We start from the raw sequence: 21694 nt of genomic DNA on the forward strand, positions 1-21694 counted from the left end.
CAGGTACAGGCCAACTATGAGGAATAGGTCAAAAGGTAAAGGTTTTTCATGACTTAGCCAAATATTCCAACAGATTCCCTTAAATCCAGGGGTGCCTGGCCCGTTCTCTTGGCTTTCCTCCACAAAGTGTGGGATGCCATGTTACAAACTGGATACCAAACCCTCATCATATGCCTAATAGGACTCTTCTGAGCTGTTACCTTTATTAAAGTTTACCTTCAGTGGCTAAGTCATGCTGTCCCAGGCACCTTTAACATCACAACCCAGGTGGCAAGTGTTATCCATCCGATTAGTATTGTAATGATGTTGAGGCACCACAGGGAAAACTGTAATGTAAAGTTTAAAGCACTGTATTTTCCTGCTGCCTCGGTATCCCCACAAACAGGCTGTGAGCCCCCAGCCAGCTATACCAGTGTGATTAGGCTGGCCTTGCCACAAGTTCTGTTGTGCTGTTTGTGTACTCCATCCTGGCTGCCAATAAAGGCACTTCCCCATAGGTCTTCATTCTCTTGGCTCCCTAACAGCTCAGTTGAGCCAGCCTCCTTGATGCTGTCTGTGCCCCCTTGGTTCCCTTGGTGTGCAATGACTCTCTCTCTAGGACCTGTAAGGATAATAAAACTTTGTTCTTTGACAAGCCTCTCCTGCATTTCCTCCTCTGCCTACACCTGACTGACAGTCCTATGAGCACACAATTTAAATAGTTCTAACAACACAGGAATCATGCAAAATATTCAATCCAAAGGCAGAAGTGGGGTCGGGGGAGAAAATAAAGAGAATAGATTAAACAAAGAGAAAAACCAATAGCAAAATGATAAATTGAAACCCAGCAATATAATCACACTAAATTCAATGACCTAATTAAAAGGCAGAGATTTTCAAAGTAGATAAAATGCAAGATCCAATAATATTTCGTACAAGAAAACCATTTTAAATATAATGACAAAAATTAATTAAAAATCAAAGGACGTGGCTGGGTGTGGCGGCTCATGCCTGTAATTCCAGCACTTTGGGAGGCCAAGGCGGGCTGATCACCTGAGGTCAGGAGTTCAATACCAGCCTGACCAACATGGAGAAACCCTATCTCTACTAAGGATACAAAATTAGCTGGGCGTAGTGGCAGGCGCCCGTAATCCCAGCTACTTGGGAGGCTGAGGCAGGAGAATCGCTTGAACCTGGGAGGCAGAGGTTGTGGTGAGCCGAGATTGTGCCATTGCACTCCAGCCTGGGCAACAAAAGCGAAACTCTGTCTCAAAAAAAAAAAAAAAAAAAATCAAAGGACACAGATACACCATTGTAATAGTAAGCAAAAGAGCACTAGAGAGGCTGTATTAATATTACACAAAGTTAACTTCAGAACAAAGACTATTACCTAAATATTTATATACCTAATGAAAGAACTTAAAAATGATAGATATGCAAAGAGAAATAGACAAATCCATAATTACAGTAGTTTTTTTTAAAAAAGAAAACACCATTCTCTACATAAGTGACAGAACAAGTAGAAAATCAGGACTCAGAAGACATGAGCAACACTCTCGACCATATTGACTTACTTGACATTTATAGAACACCCAACAAGATCAGAATGCACACTATTTTCAGTAATAATGTGTAAACATTCTTCCAAGATAGACCACATTCCGGATCATAAAACAAACCTCGATAAATAGAAAAGGGTTCAAGTCATGCAAAGTATGTTCTCAGACCATAATCAAACTTCATAGATCAAAGAAGAAATCAAAAGGGAAATTAAAAATATTAGAACTGATTGAAAATTATGTCAGAATTTATGGAATGCTACTAAACCAGTATCTGGAGTGAAATTTATAGCATTAAAGGCCTATATTAGAAAAAGAATGAAAGGTCTCAAATTAATGACCTCAGCTTTAGAAGGCTGAGAAATTCTGACCCAAGTGTAAAACATACAACTGTTAAATTTTTAGAAAAAAGGAAAAAAAAAATTTTGTGTATCTGCTAAAATCATCCCATGACTTCACATAGCAATTAGAATTAAATCCAAATTTCATGGTACCCTATCTGTGCATATGGCCTGCTACTCCACTCCATCATTAATTTCTATTCTCCCTGTCAAGCCACACTACATTGAGCTGTATCCTCCAACAGTCCAAGCTCTTGTCACCCTTGAGGTCTTGGATATGTGGTTCTCTCTTCGGGACTCCTGTATGCTTCCTGGGTCTGCATATCACCTAACAGACTGTAGGTTCATTTTCCCATGTGTTTAATGTCCATCTTCCTACTCTTACAGAGAGTAATACAGCTCCATGGAGAAGTGCATGGCCAAGGTCACCCAATGGGTCATGGAAACACTAAATGATCTGAAATCCCAATCTAGCATCTAGGCTCTTAGCCACCAGGCTCAAGATAGGTACAGCCACAGCTACAGCAGAGGTGGTCACTGTGAGGGAGGATGGGGTCTTCAGCTCTTCCCAATGAGTAGAAAACGAAACTGCTATCTATATATATGATTGTGAATTCTATATTTGAGAATTCACCTACTAAAATTTTGTTATAACTCCAAAATCAATACTTTGAGGTTTTTGCATTTTTGCAGTCATTTGCAGACATGTGCAGAGTGATGAAAAAAATGATTCATCAAGCCTGCATGTCACCAGCTGAGGTCAAAGGTGATGCCTACTTTCTTGTTTCGGCATTCATAATGTCGTGTCATTTTCAGTCATTTAGTGCACAATGGCTCATGCCTGTAATCCCAGCACTTTGGGAGGCTGAGGTGGGTGGATCACTTGAGGTCAGGAGTTCGAGACCAGCCTGGCCAACATGGTGAAACCCCGTGTCTACTAAAAATACAAAAATTAGCCAGGTGTGGCTGCGGGTGCCTGTAATCCCAGCTACTTGGGAGGCTGAGACAGGAGAATTGCTTGAACCCGGGAGGCGGAGGTTGCAGTAAGCCAAGTTCGCACCATTGCACTCCAGCCTGAGCAAGAAGAGTGAAACTCTGTCTCAAAAAAAAAAAAAAAAAAGATTCATTCAGTCATGAGTTATACTGCTGTTGTCTGAGAGTTCAATGTCTACAAATCAACAACACAATACAACCAGAAATAGGAGGAGGAAATTCACCTGTCTGTACATGAGGCAGCTCCTAAAAGTATAAAAAGGAACATCTATAATGCATAATGCATGATGAAGTTATAGAAAACATGAAAAAAGGCTAAATTTATGGGCGAATCAGATGATGACCAATAGAAAAGAATAGAGGACAGCATTATTGTGAGTCTTAAAGCCAAAGAAATTTATGGTCACGATACCTAAGTAAGGAAAATGCTAACCCTGCTCAGCTAGTGCTGGCTACTCACACATTTCAAAAGGCACTACAACATAAAATGTATTAAACTTGCAGGCAAATTCTTCTGGGAGCTGTGGAAGAATTTAAATAATATCCACTAAATGTTATACAGGAAAAGGGTTATGTGAAAAACCAGGTTTCAACACTGATGAGAATGGCTTGTTTTAAAAGAAAATGAATCTATATAGCACAAATGGCCTCCAAAGTCCCTTACTTTAAATCATTCAAAGATCCTGCAACCTTGCTACTGTGCATCAGTACTAATGGTGACTATAAGTGCAAACCACTAATGGTGTACAGAACCCCAAATCTGTAGGAACTTAAAGAGAAAAACCTGAGCCATATGCAAGTCCACTGTAAGTGGAATAGAAAAGCATGGATGACTTCAGAACTATTCTGGGATTGGTTTTACAACTGCTTCATCCAAGAAGTTGAATGCTATCTCCAAGGCAAAAACTTTGCCTTCAAAGTTTAATTAATTTTAAATAATGCTCCAGTTCATTGCCATAAAGAACTTGAAAATTCCCACTGCAACCTAGACATTCTTTTTATGGCCACAAACACGTGTCATACAACCCTTCAATCAGGGCATACTTAAAAGCTTTCAGGGTGCACAACATGAACGACCTTTATAGCAAGGCTTGTGAGGCTCTCAACACCAACAAGGAAACCACCGTTTTGGACTACTGGAAGCCAGTCACTGTATGCAATGTTATTGAGGCATCAAAGTCAGTGATGATAAAGATGGTGACGAAGGTCAGCCTAAGATTCCAAGAACTGTTCTCACAGCAGCAAAAATATCAAACTGAAATCCTGCCCTGGAAACATTTTCAATTACATGGAAGAATGTGACCCTATGCTCGAATGTAGCCTCAAATTTAAGCCCCTAACCTCCACTGCACTCCTTTATGCTGGGACACTGAGGTGGGGCCAGGCACAGTGGCTCACGCCTGTAATCCCAACACTTTGGAGGCTGAGGAAGGAGGATCACTTGAGTCCAGGAGTTTGAGACCACCTGAGCAATATAGTGAGACCCCCATCTCTACAAAAAACAAATTAGCTGGGCATTATGGCACATACCTGTGATCCCAGCTACTTGGGAGGCTCAGGTGGGAGGATTGCTTCAGCCCAGGAGGCAAGGCTGCAGTCAGCCGTGATCACTCCACTGCGCTCTAGCCTGGGCAACAGAGTGAAACCCTGTCTCAAAAAAGATAAAAACACTTTAGGCGAAAAGCCAGACAAGGCTGATGCAATTTTTCATGCCAGCTCAGGAGGGAAAACTGCTGATGATGTCACCAAGTAGCAAAAGTCAAACTCCTGAAGTAAAACTGCCAGATGTTGATATGGCACCCTCAGAAATGCCTTCCTCTTCTGCAGAGTAAGTTGCATCAACCTCTTCCTTAGTTTTCTGGGGGTAAGTTAAAGTCAAGCAGTTTAACCATACAGTGCGCTGTCCCATCACACATCTTGCAGCTCCATCAAAAGTACAATTTTAATCTTTTTTTAATCTTTAATGTTTTTCCCCCAGGACTATCTTTATTGGCACGACTGTACTGTATAGTATAGGTGTTCACAGTACCATTTACTGTATGAATACTGTACAGTTTACTGTTTATTGTACATGAATACTGTATATGTGTACTGTGTGTACATAATTAAGAGTTAAAGCAGTACAATAATATACTGAGTACATTACACAAACATGCTATAATTAAAATATTTTTATTATAAAGAATAATTATAATTATTCAAGAAACACTGATAAGGTGTCTTTAAACAAACAAACAAGCAAATACCCATAGAAGAAGGTTATGTGTCGACTGATTGATAAAAATGTTTGGATCAGAGGCTCACAGAAGCTAACCCTGTATTTCCCCTAGCAACCATCATTCAGCATTCACTAATTCAGTGTGCACAGAAAATTCACAGAACCTAACTACCACGAGTAACAATTCACTGCATATATATAAATGTACATGTGTACATGTGAACATGTGTTAAGTATTTCATGACTCAAGCCTTTATATTTCTCACAAAGACACACTCCCTCAAGGGTAGAGATGACAGTTTTGGAACAATGAATACTTCTAATAAATGTTGGCAGAGCTGCCCTCAATGGTCCAACTCTCCTGGCTCTGGACTTAGAGAGAGATATATATATATGTAAAACACACAAAGGGGATGAGATTTTTCAATGTCTTATTCCCCGCTCCATCCCCCAACCCGCCAAATGACAAACTGTCATAAACAGAGAAACTGAAAACAAGTTATGCACATCTTTTTCTTTTATCTTCTAGATTGTTTCCTCCATCTCTCATTGTTTTAAAATACGCTTGAGATGGATTTATAGTATTAATAAGAGGAAAGTTGTTCCTGACATTTTACCTAAATGCATGTTAACCACCAGGTCTCTCCCCTCGATTATTCTCAGGTACAGTGTAAGGCTCTAAACTGGGTGAATCTTTAATATAATTATTTGGATGACAAGTGATTACCTGCTATAAAAAGATTTCACAGGGACAATTCTGTTTCTAGTTAGTATAAATTATCAGATACTAAGACATCTCTCTGGCCAAAATATTTCCCTCAATAGTTATACTCAAAAGGAAAGGTATGTCACCACTATGAGTTCACTAAAGACAAACACACTTGTAAAAGGCCTTCCTGTATCTTTTAAACTCTGGTATGAATCTTTCGATGGTGAGTGAATGATGAACTGTGGCTGAAGGTCTTTCCACATTCATTGCATTCAAAGGGTTTCTCTCCAGTGTGAGTTCTCATGTGCTGAGTTAAAGCAAAGTTGTCACAGAAGGCTTTCTCACATTCTTTGCATTCAAAAGGTTTTTCTCCAGTGTGGATCCTATTATGCCGAACAAAATTTGCAGGTTGGGTAAAAGCCTTTCCACATTCTCTACAAACATAGGGCTTCTCTCCAGTGTGAATCCTCATGTGTCGAGTGAAGGAAGAGCTATAGTAAAAGGCTTTTGCACATTCTTTGCACTCCAAGGGTTTTTGTCCACTGTGGGTCCTATTATGTCGAATAAAAACAGAGTGGTGTGTAAAAGCCTTTCCACATTCACTGCACTCATAAGGCTTCTCACCAGTGTGAATCCTCATGTGTTGAATTAAGGAAGAGCTGTCACAAAAGGCCTTCCCACATTCTTTGCACTCAAAGGGCTTCTCTCCGGTATGGGTCCTCTTATGTCGGATGAAAGTGGAGCGATGAGTAAAGGCCTTTCCACATTCACCGCACTCATAGGGTTTCTCTCCAGTGTGAATCCTCATGTGCTGAGTGAAGGATGAGTTGAGGCAAAAGGTTTTTCCACATTCTTTACATAAAAATGGTTTTTCTCCTGTGTGGGTCACATTGTGCTGGATAAATGTGGAGCGGTGTGTGAAGGCCTTTCCACATTCACTGCACTCATAGAGTTTCTTTCCAGTATGAATCCTCATATGTTGAGCAAATGAGGAGCTGTAGTTAAAAGCTTTCCCACATTCTTTGCATAAAAAGGGTTTTTCTCGAGTGTGAGTCATATTATGCTGGATAAAAGAAGAGCGGTGGGTGAATGCTTTGCCACATTCTTTGCACTCATAGGGCTTATCTCCGGTGTGAATACGCTGGTGCTCCGTGAGGTGAAACCTGCGTTTGAAGGCTTTCCCACACTCAATACACTTGTATGGTTTTTCCCCAGTATGAAGCCTCATATGTCGAATGACATCGGCCATATAACGACAGGCTTTCCCACACTCATTGCACTCATAGGGCTTCACTCCAGCATGAATCTGTTGATGCCGAACAAGGGCCCACTTCTTGCTAAACCCTTTCCCACATTCCGTGCATGTGTAAGGGTTATTCCTTGCATCAGTCATGGGGTCTTTTCCTGGTCCTTGAGAGTCACACTCATGGAGAGCATCTTGTGGAGTGACTCGTTCCTGTAAAACCCTTAAGCCCAGACTATCATCTGGCTCCAAATCATCATGTTTATAACTCAACTTCTCAGGGCATATCTCTTTGTGGGGGTTTGTTCCTGGCCTCAAGTTCCCTTCCTGAATTTTTATTAGCTTTTCCTCATCTCTAGCTTGCCCCAACCTGGAATCTCTTGAGGATCTCTGTGCCAGAAGTTCCTGGAAAGAGGATTCCTCAGAGAAGGCCAGCTGAGAAGCCGTAGGCTCTGTAATCTTGGGTTTTGCTTTTTCACCTGAAGGAAATCCAATATAAAAAAAACTGAACATTAGTGATGTCAACAGAACAAACAAAATCACCACTTTAGCAGAAGAATGAAGGTGAAAACAGTGTCTCTGATGCCTACTGCATTTTTACATCTCTCAAAACCAGGCTTGCAATTTCTTTCCTAATGCTTGGACTCTTGAGATCTTTAAAAGGAAACCCAGAAGGAAAAGCAAGGGCAGGGGGCAAAGAATCTGGAATGGAGACCGCTCCTCACTCTCCCAAATGGGGGAGAGTGGGCAGACTAATAATTACAATGTGTGTGATGAATGTGCTCTGACAGAGGCAGTCTCATGGTGCTATGACAATGTAGGGAAGATACACTTAACATGGCCCAGATGAGAGACAGAGAGGGATCAGAGGATGTCTTGGATCACAGCACCAAGAAAAGGTGAGCTACATGGGCTTTCTTTAAAAAGGAGAGTAGGAGTTCCCAGACAGAGGAATTAGGAGGGAAACTTCGGCAGATGAAAACAGAATGTACAAGGGCTGAAAGTCTTGAGAGAATGCTGATTGCTGAGTAATGTAAATGGGATGAGATGATGGAGATGAGGATGGAAAGGCAGGCAGAGACAGAGAAGAAACAGACTCTCAGGATTCTCACCTGTGTAAAAGTGAGAAGGGTGAGAACCAGCTAGATGAACATAATGAGTCTGCAATGTCTGAATAAAGACTAAGTGAACATACACAAAATAGGTAAGATCTACATGAAGAAAATTATAAAACTTAAGACACTAAAGATCTATATGAAAAGAGATTAATCAATATAAAGTTATCAGTTCTCCCTAAATTCACTTCTAAATTCAATACAACATCAGATAAAATCTCAATAGGGTTTTTCACAGATATTGACAAGCTGACTGTGGATAGAGATCAGTCAGCTGATATAGAGACCAGGATAACTCTGAAGAATAAAGCAGGGGCCTTACCCTATGAGGACTTAGTATTATGATGAAACTATATGCATTCAGGCAGTGTGATTAGGCATAGATATAAGACAAACAGTGAAAGGGAAAAATGAAATAGAGAACTCAGAAATGTATATATGTAACTTTGATATATGATAGAAGCAGCAGAGAAGGCCATTGGGAAAAGGAGGAACCATTCAATAAATGGATCTAGAAAAATTATTTGCCACATGGAGAAAAATGAAATAATATTCCTACCTCATACCACATACAGAATTACCTCCAGAGTGATTAAGACTCAACTGTCAGAAGCTAAACATTAAACACATTTCGTATATAATAAAAATGAGTATCTTTTGAGAAAGATTTCCAGAACAAGATATAAAAGCATTAATCATAAATGAAAAGAGTAGTCAATTTGACTAGAGTAAATATAATAAACAAAAAAGCAAACAAATAAAAAACGTAACATTAGTATCAGATAGCAAACTATAGACCTAAGCAAATGAGACAAAGAGGGACTTCACAAGATGAAGAGAAGACCATGGCACCAGGAAGACAAAATCATCTTAAATCTGTATGCGCCAAACACCAGAGCCTCAAAATACATGAACCAAAAACTGAGTTGAAAGAAGAAATAAACTCACAATTATGGTTGGGAACTTCACTCTACCCCAAAATGAACATATTATGCACTGATATTTCACAGAAGACATACATTGCCCAATCAACATAAGAAGTGTTCACCTTTCTTGGTAATAGGGGAAAAACAAATTAGGACCACAATGAGATGCCCCATTTTATACTCGCTAGGTTGAAAAAACTAAAGGACCGGACAACATCAACTATTGAAGAGGAAGTTGTTCTATGAAATCATTCAGATAAGGCAAGGGAAGTGAAATGGGTATAACCATTTTAGGAAACAACAGAGCATTATCTAGTAAAATTCTCCTTTTGCTCATCTTATAATCCAGAAATGCCAGTCCAAGGAACTTTACTAAGAGAAACTCCTATAGATGTGCCTGAGGACACATATATATGAATTATGGCAGCATTGTTTGTGATAACAAAAAACAATAAGCAAACATTTTCAAGCTCTCCCTGAAAATGGATAAATACATTGTGTTATATTCATGCAATTGACTCTAGCAGGAAAAAAAATGAGTGAACTACAGCTATATGCATCATGAATGTTAGTAACTTACTGTTGAATAAAGAGTGAAAATGCCAGAAGACAATATAAACCACAATACACTTTTTATAATGTTCAAAAAAAGCAAAATACACACACACAAGAATACAATGTAACAACCTTTTATTTTTTTGAGGTTTATCAGTTTTAAATGGCATTATAAAAAGATATGTAGATATGTTAAATATATTTTTCTGACTTTTTATTGTGATAAAATATAAAATTTACCATTATGAGATGAAACAATCTTAAAAAGTAATGGGACGACAAAGATAAAGTAGGCAAATATTTTACATTACTCAAATTACCAAAACGGACAAACAAAAACAGAACATCTGAATAGCCTATATTTATGAAAAAAACCTGAATCTTCCTACAGAATAAGCAACGGAATAACAAATCTTAAAGTGGCCACGTATGCAAGGGAGGCAGCATAGGAATGGGAAAGGAAAGAAACACATCAACAGATGCAGGAAGCAGGTAATGTTCTTGTACTTGGCGAAAGGTTTGTAGGTGTTCATTACAATCTTTTTAAAGGAGGATGAATAAATATATTAATAAAATGCAATGAAAGAAAATAAAACAAAAAACCAGGACATGCATTGACTAATGATGACAATGTGTCATAAATCATTATTTATAATTTTTCTAATTCTGCACACCTAGGGACAATTATGAAAGTCAGAGGGGGGCCAGGCATGGTGGCTCATGCCTGTAATCCCAGCACTTTGGAACGCCAAGACAGGCAGATCACTGAAGGTCGGGAGTTCAAGACCCGCCTGGCCAACATGGTAAACTTCTTGTAAGAAGTGAAGGCACTGAGGGAAGGCCATGTGAGCACAAAGTGAGAAGGCAGCCATCTGCAAGCTGAGAAGACAGCCCTTATCAGAACCCAACAATGCTGGTACCCTGACCTTAGACTTGCGGCCTCTAGACCTGAGAGAAAATACATTTCTGCTATATAAGCCACGCAGTCTATAGTATTTTATTACAGCAGCCAGAGCAGACTAACACACTTTTCTAAGATTCACTTTCCTCATCTGAAAAACTGGGATACTCTCAGTTCCTGCCTACAAGTTGTTAGGAGAAAAAGCATATAAAATATTGATTTGTGGCTGGGTGTGGGGGCTCACACCTGTAATCCCAGCACTTTGGGAGGCTGAGGCAGGAAGATCACTTGAGGCCAGGAGTTACCAGCCTGGCCAACACAGCAAAACCCTATCTCTACTAAAAATACAAAAAATTCAGCCAGGTGTGGTGGTGCATGCCTGTAATTCCAGTTACTCAGGAGGCTGAGGCACGAGAATCACTTGAACCCAGGAGGCAGAGGCTGCAGTGAGCCGAGATTGTGCCACTGCACACTAGCCTAGGCGACAGAGTGAGATCCTGTCTCAAAAAAAAACCAAAAACCAAACAAAAGTTCATTTGTGTGACAAAGGATAAATGTTTGGTAAACTGTTGACCACTGTCTATTATCATTATAGTTGAATTTAGCAATCAGGATGGCAACAGTGACCTGGGCAAGAACACTTTAAGTGCTGTGGTGCTGAGAAACACCACTACCAGGCATCAAAGAGTAAAGGGAAAGACACCAACTGCTCAGGCGTACATGGAACAATGAAGACTCTCATACGTGGCTGGTGGAAATGTGAAATGGTGTAGCTACTCTGAAACTGGTGGTTTTGATTAAAGCTAATCATATGCCCACACTTGATCTGGCCAGTCCACTTGTATGTATATTCCGAACAGAAATATGGGTTTATATCCAACAAAAAATACAATCAAGAATATTCATAAGAGTAGTCTTCATAATATTCCAAAAATGGAGACCAAGTCAAATGTCCATCAATAGGAAAATGGGTATATGTAGTCTATTCATTCAATGATGGTAATGAACTAACTCCAACTATATGCAACCACATGAATGAATCTGAGTCATAAAGTATCAAAAGAAGTCAGGACAGAGTATGTACTGGGGGGTTCTATTTATATGCCTTCAAAACTAATGTATGGTGATATAGAGTGTAAACATTGACTACTTTTATAGAAGGGGATACTGACAAAGAATGAGCACAAGGAGCCTGTTAAGTGCTGAAAACACTGTATTTCTTGAACTGTGAGATGGTTTCTCTGACTTGTACATATATAAAATTTTATAGAAATGAAACTTTATGATTTGTACACTTATTATGTATAAATTGCACCTCAGTACAAAAATAAGGGAAAAAATAAATAAAGGAAAGTCTTGTGTAGATGTCTCTTCAAAGAATGAGAAGACTTCTCCAACAAGCTTGGCTGTTCAGGTGAAATAGAGTCAACAATATTTAGATGCTGCTGGAGACGTAAGAGCACTAAAAAAAAAAAGTTTCCCTCAGGTATCAGAAACATCATCATTTTTTTTTAATGTTGAGTAGAGAGGGGATGAAAATATAGAAGAGGTAGGAAGTAAGTGAAGAAGCATGTTCCCTGATGCAGCAGAGAGATTCATGTATGGCTTCTCATGATCCCCAAGTCATAGTGTTCACACCCTTTTGTAGTTCACCTGTTAAAATGTTGGCAGGACCTCGATTTGCTTCTAAAGTATAGAATATGGCAAAGACGATGGAATGTACATGATAAAATATATGTAATTTTATAAGACTGGAACATCCATCTTGCTGGAGTCTCACACAGTGGCTTGATTTGAAGAAGTGAGCTGATGGTGATGATGAGCTATGAGCTGCCTATGACAGGCCTGAGAGGACCCAGCTAAGCTGTGCCTGGACTCCCAATCCATAGGTGGGAGACAATAAATACGTGATGTTTTCAGCTGCAGGGTTTGTGGTAATATTGTTACATATTAATAGTAGATGGCTAATACACCTGAGAAGGCAGAACGTGTAATCTAGATTCTGCTGGAGAAATTAGCCATGGCCAGGATGATAACTCTTCCACAGAAGTGAGAAGGAAGCTGCAGGATAAGTCAGATGAACATGAATCAGTAAGTGTCAAAAAGCAAGAAAATCAAGTGTGTAGGCTTTATTCATAAAGTAGGTCAGATGCTCTGACATCAGCGGCAAGGGAGGCGGTGATACATGGAACATGTGAGTGGATGCAGATATAACACACAGGGCTGACCAGACGCACAGAGCACATGGGGGAAAACAGCGAGGAATCTGGTAGCATTATGCAGGCAAGAGATAATCACTTGGCCTAGAGTACTAATGTTGGAGCTGATGGAAACTAGTGAAGGTGAGGATTCAGGAGACATGAGTGATGTAAAATGGTCAAGATTCGGGGATGGCTGGATATTGGGTATGAGGGAGATGGAGGTGTTGAGGGGTTGTCCACGTTTGTTTTTAGCCTTCTCCACTCATGGAAAGGGGCATTAGCTGAAAATGGGGTGATCATGAGGTCCTTTTAGGCATGATGAGTGTGAGGTGCCTCTGAGACATTCAAGTGAAGATATGGAACGGGGGAGGGGGTGAAAGCTGGCTGAGCAAGCAAGAAGGACGCTAGAGGGGTGAGATGGTGAATCTACAGTGTCACAAATCCACCTGCTTGATGGCTCCAGCTTCCTCTGGCAGCCCAGATGTGGGACTGACAAAGGCAATCATCACCTTGAGGTTTTTAGAAGACAGGAGGGCCAGAAAACAACAGGGCTAGGGGGTGCTTCTGCGTATCTGATACATACATGAAAAGATGAATGGATGGATCAATAAATGACGGGCTGGAGAAGGTGAAAAATGGTGGGATGCAGAGTGTAGTTTGAAATAGTAATCTGCAGGAAAAGAAAGGACTGTCTTCGGAATGCAGAAGAATGTCTGAGCTATCACTATTCCTTATGACTAACACTACATGAATATTACTAACAAGTAACTTCTGTTGAGCCACTCCGGGTCAGGCAGTGTGCTAGGCAGTTTCCTGCTATGTGATCACATTCCCAAACAACCCAGTCATGCAGAAACTATCATCACTATCTTTCAAATGTAGCCTAAGTTTATCAGATAAGTATATGTTCACTATACCCATAGGCTCTTCTCCTTGGGCATAAAAAAGCTAAACCACATTTCCCAGCCTGATACAACATGTAGCCTAATACCCAGTTCTTGTGAATGAAATGTTAATGGAAGTGACTACTGCCCTTCTCTCCCATTCCTCTTGTCCGGGGCAACCTTAAAGCTGCATATTGACAACAGAATGCATGTGATCCATAAATAAATACAGGGTACACAGCTTTCCTGCTGACCCACACTGGGCTACGGCATGGATAAAAAAACAAAACAAAACGAAACTTAATCTGTTGAGTCACATGATTTTGGAGTTTATTTTTCAGAGAAGGTAATTAACTCAGCCTAACTTACATACCAAAGGCACAGTGACGTCACACAACTTCTCCAGAGTCATGAGACTAGTGAGTGGCAAATCATTAAAGCCTAGAATCTGTCTCCTACCTAACATATTCCAACCTGAATAAAGGCAAAGAGTGTGTGACAGAAGTGGGAAGATGGGGGACCATGGGGTCAAGGGCTCCATGACTGCTCAAGACCACAAAATAGCTGCCCATGGCATTTCAGACACAGTGATGCCTGGGTGGTCTGCAGGCTGCCCTGATACCCGCTGCCAGACTCTCAGTCACCAACCTGTGCAGGTGCTTTGGGAGAGGCCTCTCTTCACTGTCCACAGTTCCTGTCCATGTTCCAGTAGATAGATCAGCTCTGGTTTGGGAACAGGATGCCCTGTGCATGGAGAAACAAATGGAGTATGGTATACAGGGAAAGACAAAAAGAAAAGTCTGAGGTGTAAAGGAGTATATACATTTAACATACTGCAATGAAACCCCAGAAAGGGCCCTCCCCTGCCTCACCAAAAGTATTCCCTAATTAACCTAAGTCAGTAGGATTCAACCACCCTGTGCATCAAAACTATCTAGCAACACCCAGTTCCAAAAACAGAACAAATTAAACCAAATCTCTGAGCAGAAGGACGAGTGCTGGTAGTTTTTAAAGCTCCCCAGGTGATTTTGGTGCCCATGATGGTTGAAAAACACAGGACTAAATCGCCTGATGAATGGCATCTATTGATAGTCAGTTGTGTGAGGCAGGCCAGTGACTGAAGCTGAACATGGAGGCCTACTGCCCCGTAAGGATACTGGCCAGGGCCCTAGACCAAGGACAGAAAGCAGCCAGAGAACTGGGTTAGCATGGATTGGCACTGACCAAGCCAGGAGTCAGCAGCACCTCAGGGCTTCTCATTACGTAAAGTAAGAAATTATTTTCAGGGTGAAACTGGCAGGAGGTGGTCTTCCACATGCAGCCACACACATTTTGCCAACTGTGAAGGCTAAGACAGAAGACTCTGGAGAGAAGTCAATGACTGAGGCACCAGGACCCAGAAGCATCAACTGGAAAATCTTGTCCTGGCACACATCCAGCTGTCACTTAGCAAATGTTCACCATAGGATTATGCACACTTACATGCCACATGCACACTCAGCAAATGTTCTGCCATATGCTTGGCACTGAGCTGGGTGATGAGCAGCATTAAAGGGGAATCAGGCCTGCCTTCGTCTCTGTTAAGGAATCAAGCACCCTGCTCCCACAGGGATGCTGCTCATGTTGGTCCCTCCTCCTGGAATGCTGTTCCCCATACATCCCCTTTTGACACCTAATCACAGTTGTCATAAAATAACACCACGTTTACTTCATTAATGACTCATCCCTTGTGGGGACGCAGGACTGGGAGAGCCCTGTCGATGGTAACCATTTGAACATCTGGAATAAGTGAGACTTTGGGCCTCCATTCATATCTACTCAGACCAACTTCTGGGCAAACTGTCCATTAAAGGTTTAGGTGGGAGAGCATTTGGTATTTATTAATTTGTTAAATGTAACAAACACATGCAGAACACTTGCTATGTTTCCAGCTCTATTCTAAGCACTTTACAGATATTAGTTACCTTGTTGTGACAGGTTACTATAAAAATGGCAAAATCAAAATGATAACAGGTCCCAGCAAGTTCCTGCTGCCTGCTTGAGGCTAGGAGTTTGAGGCTACTCTTTCTACTGAGGAGGAAATTCACCAACAGCTACAGGAGTGTTAAAGATTCAGCCCTAAGCCAACACTCAACATTCAAGAGACAGGAAAGAGAAAAGAAAAAACGAACAGCTTTCTCAGATAGCATATATCCATGCCATTTGAGAATGTGTCTAGGCTCCCTTTCCATAATCATAATCATCTCCTGTAGCAGCAGAAGAGCAAGGCACAGGCCTTAGGAAGTAAGGGTTAACTGTGCAGGTGCCAGGGGCCAAAGAGACCTTTCAGCTGAGACTGTGTTGCTGAAAAAGATACCAGCAGCACTGATAACAAACACTTTCTTAGTGTCTGTGTCAATCACCTGCGGCTTGTAGAACCTCCCATTATCCACAGGTCCTGCTAACTGGGCTGTGAGGACATTTGACTCAACCAAGCTGGGCCAATTACCTCTTGTGGCAGTCTGGGATAAAGATGTCAGACTGAGGCCAGCTGTGCTAGACAGTGGGATAAAAGTGTTGAGGAGGACTGTGTTTCTTACATAACAATCTTTGATTGAGACACAGGGAAACCCAGCAAGAGGAGGTCAGACCACAACGTGCTGAGGCTGCAGGGATCAGGGAAGGTTGGGTTCTGAGGCTCCTGGACCAGCCATGCCTAGAAAGGGTGGATTCAAAGAGGCTGTGGGTCCCCTACATGGGAGGGTAATGAGGTCTTACCCAGTGAGACCAGGAGCCTGCAGGTCTCCAGCATCACCTCTTGGTACAGGGTCCTCTGGGCCAGGTCCAGGTGCCCCCATTCCTCTCCAGTGAAGGTCACAACCACGTCTTCAAATGATACTAATGCCTGGGAAGTCAAACAGAGGTGACAGGTGGCTGTGGAGCTAGTAGGTGAAATTACAGCTCATTTCTTGGTTACTGGCAAAGCGTCCAGAGACCCTGAACCACTGAGCAACTCCTGAGAACCACTGGGCTCTGTGGAGGCAGATGGTGCCGCTGACAGAATACAAAGATGTGGGACAGAAAAGCCTCCTATGTTGGAAACCATTGGAAAATGATACAAGACAATGATAATCCCATATGACTGTGAGGAGCAGACAGTAATGTCCTAGGACATTACAAGAATGGGGAAAAATAAGAATTCAAACAATAATCACAGCAGCAGCAGCTGAGCCTCACCGGTCTGCACTGTTTGCCTGCACCTGAGGGCTTCACATGCTGTGTTCAAGCAACTAAAAGTCTCCAGGTCTGGAATCAGGCTCCTGAAGTTTAAATCCGGCCTCTTGAACCAACCCATGCCAGATGTGTGACCTTGGAGAAGTCTCTTAATTTCTTGGAGCCCCAATTTCCACATCAATACATTAATAGTTCCCACTTCACCGAACTGTTGTGAAAATTAATGAGAAAATGTTCATAAAGCAAACACTGCAGTGCTCAGCATGTGTTACAATGTGTGTGAATTTCAATAATCATCCTATAGCCCATGATGTAAATGTCATCATCATCTCCTTTTCACAATCAGCAAATTGAGGCTGAGTCAAGTCACTCAGAGTTGTATGTCTAATGAGCAGAAGCAGGATTTGAACCCAATCCCTCGGGTCCAGGATCTATGGGTGTAACCCCTGTACTCCTCCATCACCACAGTGAATCCACAGTGACAAGGGCTAAAAATACTTCCTACAATTTTTACAGTTAAAACAATTTCAGCCATTCCTGAAAATATTTCCATAGGTATGGAAGGAAGAGCAGAGCCTTCCTTTGCCTCATAGAAGAGGCGCCTGAAGAGGTGCCAACTGCCTAGGGCTTGGGAGAGCTCAAACAAAGTTTCCCTGCCCTCAGGCAGCTGGGACTTGTAGACTCCCTGGAATATCCCACAATGAGCGCCAACCTGTTCTTTTTCTTCCTGAGCCACGGTTAGCACATTTCCCTTAGGTACAGCTAACACAAGTGGCCAAGGGCAATGCAGGCTGTGGCTCTAAGAACCTGGCAGCTGCCTTAAGCACCACGTCTGTCCTGGGTGAGAATGGGATGTTGGCATGATGATCATCAGATGATCACACAAGACACGTCAGCAGGTGACAAGCCTTGGTGTCACTCTATGTCTCCTCATGCCTCTGCCTTTGTCCATGGTGTTCCCTTTGCTGGGAAGGTTCCCCAAAGACCCTTTCATTCCAATGTCCACCTGCTAGAGAGAGGCCTGCACCTTCCCCTTACAAAGTGTACTTCAGCTGTCGCCCCCAGGGATCTCCAATCCACTGTGGGTGAAATATTGGTTAAAAATGTAAGCTTTTGGCTGGGCACGTCGGCTCATGCCAGTAAGTACTTTGAGAGGCCAAAGTGGGAAGACTGTTTGAGTTCAGGAGTTCGAGGCCAGCCTGGGCAACACAGTGAGCCCGTCTCTACAAAAAATAAAAAAAATTAGCTGGGTGTGGTGGCACACACTGATAATCCTAGCTACTCAGGAGGCTCAGTGGGGAGGATTGCTAGTGAGCTGCGATGGGGCCACTGCACTCCAGTGTGAGCAACAGAGCTAGACCCTCTTTCAAAAAAAATAAATAAATAAAAAATGTAGGCTTTTATGCTCGACATACTGGATTGTTTCTGTTACTTATGAGCTATGCAACCTTGGGTAGTTAATCTGAGTCTCCGGTTCCTCTTCTGTAAAGAAAGGAAAATGAAAGAATTTTACTCTGAGAAGAAGGGCATTAAATAAGGTAATACACAGAAACTGCCTCTCAGCACATTATCAATGTGCTCAGTGAAGACCAGCTACTATTTGTTGCTGTTAGTATTTTTCCTATTTGCTCCTGTAGCATCCTAGGAGAGCTCAGTGCAGCACACATCCAGGAGCAGCCTTGCAGAGATCTGGCGACAATGTGACAGAGAAAATCGTCCAATGAGCTTGGCATGTGCAGGAGAGAAGAATGGGAGGGGGAGTGTCCTGGTGGATTGGGCAGTGACTTTGCAGCCATGGTGGGGTAGGGGGTGGGGTTGGGTTAGATGAAATCTAAGTAGGATGGGAGCCCCAGAGGGTAGAATCTCATTCATTAATCACTTATCGACTAAGTGGTACAGGCCCAGAACAGAATAGTTTTGGGCCTGGGGATGAAAAACAGAACAGAAGCTGACATTCTGGGGTTGGGGGACAGATCCTCAGCAATAAACAATCAAGATAAAGTCAGAAGACTCTAGAAAAGAACACAAGAGTGAGAAGACCACAAAGACTGGGAGAGACTTTACATGATGCAACCAGGGAAGCCCTCTCTGAAGAGACCCTGGAACAAGGTTAGATTGAAGTTAGAGAACAGACCAGGTGAGGAAAAATGAATAGACAACTCCTGAAGGTGATCAGAGCTACGAGGAGTAAACAGTGTGACATGCTGGAGAGTAACTTGAGGCCTTATGTGCTCACACTCCAAGAGACATACATTCATGTACACTGTCATTAATGAATATTGTGCTGGATTTGCTTTTCAAATACAAGAGCATGTGTTAAACAGAAGCACGGATTCACTGCTGTTAGGCGGCAAGCCAGATTCATTTGTAATAAACAGACGGCATCTGCAAAGATAAATCCAATGAGCTTGTCTTCTAGCCTCCTGCCAAAAATGCTGCTCCCGCCTCCTTGCCCTCGAGGCTCTCATTCCCTCTCCCAGCTTTTGGTAGGGCCAGACTTCCGCTGGAATGATCCCCTAAAACAATAGCAGGACCTAGAGAGTCCTTCTTCAAAGACGGCACCTAGAGTGATGCTCTCCGAGCACTGAAAGACAGGACCCACGTCACAAGCGTACCCTCTCCAGTTCCCTCCACAGAGAAAATTACTGAGACTCGCATTTTAGACCCGAGGGAATGGAGGCCGAGGGCAGCGAGGCGACAGCTCCAGGTTAGAGCCAGAGACAGGGACCTCTCCTTACAACTCCTGTCCTACCCAGGACCCTGGGTAGGAAGGGATTAGCCCTGCCCTCTCACCTCACCCTCTCCCGGGATCTCCATAACCTAGGGCATCAAAAGGGAGAAGCGCAGAGTCCCGGCATCCGCCGTATTACTGCGGATGGGTGCATGCGGGCGGTGACCAGAGCTCGCGCGGGCTGCGGAACCCTCCACTCACCAACGCCGGCGCCGCCATGGGCCCAGGGGGCTGGGTGAGGCCGTGAGAGTCGGCGAGGAAGCCGGTCCTGCGGGCTCGGCCGACCCCGGGCTCCGGCTCTGGGCTGCGAGGGACCTCAGTCCCCGCCGTCGTGTAAAATGCACACAAGGTTCGCGGCGCCGCCTCTGCGCGCTGTGGGGACACAGGGCTGTCGCCAAGGCCCCAGGAAGGGTTTTGCAGACGCTTGTGGGGGTGGGATCGCGGCTGACATAAAAGCGTGTAAGTGGGTCCTATCCTCCTCACTGTCTGTCTCTACTCGGTCTCGAAAAGTGGCCCCTGTCTGGCGTTCTACCCAGTGTAGCGTTGTCAACCACAGCAGCCGCAACCTAACGGCGGCCGAAGACTGGACGCCGGAAGTCCCGCCCACGCCGCTACGGGAAACGCCCCTCTGAGCCTTCCGTCTATGGCTTGCGGCCGGCTTCCGTCCCTTGTAGCACTGCCTTCTGGGTAATGTAGTTTGACGGAATCCGGGTGGTACCTGGAGCGCACTTTCTGTTCTCGGTGAGGCGGCTTCTCAAGGTTCCCAAGAAAGGGATTGGCTTCACCTCTTCTTAAAGGAGAGGCACACAGATTTCCGTGGAAATTATCTGAGGCAATGACCCACTCTCAAATGTCTCTACCAGGCGACTCAAGCCTTGACTTTCCTCCCTGTGTATCCCTGCGCCAGCAGTTCATCTCTCTGAGCCTTGAGATGGAGATTCCTAAGGAAAATGAAGATAATTATTTAATATGATAATATTAAAATTTCCCCTATCAGTAATTTTCAGATGACATCAGCATTACCTGGGACTTTGTTACCAATGCAAGTTCTCAGTCCCCACCCACTGAATCAGGTACTCTGGGGGGGTGGGACCCAGCCCTCTGCTTAACTTGTCCAGGAAAAGTGGATGCTGCAAAACATTTGAGAACCAGACTCTTTAAATTCCAGTAAATAAATGAGACAAAGCCACCTGTTTGGTGGGAAGTAACTAAGAATTGCTTAGCACTGGGCCTGGAACATACCGATAAGAACATAAGAGCTATTGCTGTCATTATTAATATTCTGTATTATTGGCAACATCATCACAATACACTGCTAGGGGAGGGTCTGAGATGCTTCTTTGCAGACTCTGATATTTGTCAAAACATATAATACGTTGACTGATTCAACAGGAGCCTCATGAATACTGTTTAAATTTTTACATAATAATACTTTGCAGCATTTGGCGTATGCGTCTTTTTAAAACGGTATATGCAGGAGGGTTTCCTAATATACAGGTAGACCTATTGCCCAAGGGATACTTTCTTACATGATTCAAAACTTAGGATCACTGAGACTAACTACCTGCAGCCCTAAGGGAAGAGTGGAGTTGACATGGTTTCTAGTTTGTGATATAAGATGGCGTGTCACTGTTCATCTCTAATTCACAGCAACCAGGATCTGACCCCTCCCCTTCTGCCCCTCCAGCCCCCAGGGAAGCCAGAAACAGGCCCAAACCAGACGGCCCAGCTTATGCCCAGCAACTCAGGGTCACCAGATCTTGTCTCATCAAGACACTTTCAGCCCATTACCCAAACCTGTAGCCCACATGAAGAGGGCAATAATCCTGGACACTGTGAAAAGTAAAAGCATTACGTCCAAAGAGGCATCCCCAGGATGGAGCAGAAATAAGAAAACATAATGAAGACACAATTTTGCAACCACTTCTGCCTATATTCCATGGCCTACAAACCACTCAAATAGCTCCACATGTAAGAGAAGCCAGGATGTGCTGTCCTGCAGAGCATCCAGAAAGAGATAATGGGATAGAATAAGTCCTTGGCCATTTTCTAGTAAAATCTATTAATTAGTCATCAGATTTCCATTCTATTATTTATCCTATACATTCTACACTCTCACATGCTTC

At 42.9% G+C, this 21694-nt stretch overlaps 1 protein-coding gene across 1 annotated transcript; it reads right to left on the bottom strand.

The window, feature by feature from the left end:
* Positions 1 to 4918: 4918 nt before the first annotated feature.
* ZNF599 (zinc finger protein 599) lies at positions 4919 to 19898 on the bottom strand. The gene is made up of 4 exons (XM_019014364.4): positions 19770 to 19898; positions 16382 to 16508; positions 14273 to 14368; positions 4919 to 7521 (listed from the first exon to the last, which is right to left on the bottom strand). The coding sequence occupies exons 1-4, from the start codon at positions 19785 to 19787 to the stop codon at positions 5996 to 5998; spliced, it is 1767 nt and encodes a 588-aa protein (XP_018869909.1). The 5' UTR covers positions 19788 to 19898; the 3' UTR covers positions 4919 to 5995.
* Between the last annotated feature and the right edge of the window lie 1796 nt (positions 19899 to 21694).

This window comes from Gorilla gorilla, chromosome 20 (assembly GCF_029281585.2).
Source record: "Gorilla gorilla gorilla isolate KB3781 chromosome 20, NHGRI_mGorGor1-v2.1_pri, whole genome shotgun sequence".
Lineage (NCBI taxonomy): Eukaryota > Metazoa > Chordata > Mammalia > Primates > Hominidae > Gorilla > Gorilla gorilla.

What these genes read in the sequence shown, in the direction of transcription:
- ZNF599 (XM_019014364.4), bottom strand. An exon ending in CAGGCTCCTGGTCTCACTGG is followed by an intron (nt 14,369 to 16,381) that starts GTAAGACCTCAT and finishes CTCCATGCACAG; the next exon opens with GGCATCCTGTTCCCAAACCA. An exon ending in CTCCCAAAGCACCTGCACAG is followed by an intron (nt 7,522 to 14,272) that starts GTTGGTGACTGA and finishes GATTTCCTTCAG; the next exon opens with GTGAAAAAGCAAAACCCAAG.